Genomic DNA, 2,008 nt, shown 5'->3' on the forward strand with positions numbered 1-2,008 from the left:
AAATGGCTACCTGATATGCAACAAAGCAGAACTTTTAGACCGCTGGACACAGTACTTCGAGCATCAATTCAGCTGGCCATCTGCCACCTCCACTCCGGAAACCTGGCCTTCAACATAAAGGTGGACCGTAAACAGTCTCAGAAGTGTCCGAATGCATTTATATACTCAAGCGTCATTGTGCTGCTGGTCCTGACGACCTTCCATCTGCTCACTTCAATGATGGCGGTGGATTCCTCAGCCAGGGAGAAGGAGACCGTCCCAGACAACTGGGGTGAATCGATAGTGGTGCCCAATTTCAAAAAGGGCACTCGCAGTGAGTGTAGCAACCACAGAGGTGTTAGTTTGGTGCCTGTTGTGACAAGGATTCTGGCATCATTGATTCTTCGTCGTCTTACGGGCGCACGCGAAACCTTGACTCGTGAGAATCAAGCGGAATTTCGACCGGGTAGAGACTGCGTTGACCACATCTTTACACCCCGTCAGGTGTTAGAGCAACGCCACATGTACAGACGACCCACAATCCTGGTATTCCTTGACTTCAAGGGTGCGTTCGATTCTGTTGATCGATCAGTTCTGTTAACTACACTTGCTCAACAGGGTATGCCCCAGAAGTTTGTAAACATAATCCGATCTCTATATTCACATACTTCTGGGCGGGTGAGGGTGTATGGTGAGCTCTCCAAAAGCTTTCCTACAAAAAGTGGTGTCAGACAAGGATGTCCACTCTCCCCATTCTTGTTCAACTTCGTCATCGATGAAATAATAAGGCGAACACTGGACGGTTTTCAAAACCCCGGTGTTCAAATTGTTGCTGGCGAGAGCCTTGTCGATCTGTAGTACGCCCTCATCTTTGGAGACCATAGCGAAGCACAAGCCCTGTTGAATAAACTGACCACCATCATACCGTCTTTTGGCATGCTCCTTGCACCTTCAAAATGCTTCAGAACGTGCCATCTGCGAAAATATCCCTTACAATTCAAGGATAATCACTGGAGATTATGGAAAACTTTATATACTTCGATAGTTGTATTAGCCCTGACGGAAGTGTGTCTGATGAAGTCAGTGCAAGAATCTCAAAGGCTCGAATCACGTTTGCTAATTTGCGTCACTTGTGGCGTCAAAACGGCATCTCGCTGGATCTTAAGGGTCGTGTGTACCAGGCTACAGTAAGGGCTGCGTTGTTGTATGGGTGCGAGACATGGCCTCTGCGGACAGAGGATGTGAGGCGTCTTCAGGTTTTCGACCACCGATGCTTCATAAGTGTGGATAGTTGCGGATGGCGTCAGCGTGTTAGTAACGAGGTGATTAGAAAACGGGTGTTTGGTTGTGTTGCAAGCACCTCAATCTGAGAAAACATCCAACATCATCGAGTAGGATGGCTCGATCATGTGCTACACATACCGAAACACCGTCTACCGAGACAAGTGTTGTTCTCCGTGCCTCCTTCAGGATGCCGCAAACCGCGAGGTGGACAGCACATGACTTGATAGAAAGGCGTCGAAGATATCACGAAGAGTTTGGGTGTTGTTAGTGTTAGAAAGGCGTCATATCACGAAGAGTTTGGGTGTTGTTAGTGTTGTAGTGGTTAACGGCCCTATGGAGTCTCTAGTGAACTGAACAAATTACTTACGTAAGCCAGATACAAAGTCACAAAGAGAAAAATACAAGTAAATCTTGACTCACAGTTCAAAATAGGAGATTCCGTAGTTCCGTATTCCGTTGAACCACCACACAAAGAATAGTTCTATCTTCCTGGTATCCCAGATCTCCGGTGATCGAAATATTATCCCACAAGCGTGAATATATTAGTCCAGCGTTTGTAGCTGAAATGCTTGTTCACGTTTAGTATTAGCAGCGGTCAGATATAGCTAACCGGCGGTCACAACAACAGTCACTCAGCAGAAGTCTCAAAGTCACGTTGGAGCCAACGCGCGGGCGGTAGCGGTTTGTATTTCAGTAAAACAAACTTTTGTACAGCGATGTGACTGATAATGATGGGAAAAAAGAA

General features: G+C 46.7%; 1 protein-coding gene across 1 annotated transcript in view; it reads left to right on the forward strand.

Moving 5' to 3' along the window:
* Nucleotides 1-219: 219 nt before the first annotated feature.
* Nucleotides 220-2,008, forward strand: part of T265_11534 (hypothetical protein) — a gene marked incomplete at both ends in the record, with an annotated part of 39,525 nt that continues 37,736 nt past the window's right edge. Inside the window, one exon of the mRNA XM_009178213.1 lies at nt 220-657. Within this exon, the coding sequence (XP_009176477.1) occupies nt 220-657 (438 nt within the window). The remainder of the gene's footprint in view (nt 658-2,008) is intronic.

The sequence above is a fragment of the Opisthorchis viverrini genome (genome assembly GCF_000715545.1).
Source record: "Opisthorchis viverrini unplaced genomic scaffold opera_v5_521, whole genome shotgun sequence".
NCBI classification, from domain to species: Eukaryota; Metazoa; Platyhelminthes; class Trematoda; order Opisthorchiida; family Opisthorchiidae; genus Opisthorchis; species Opisthorchis viverrini.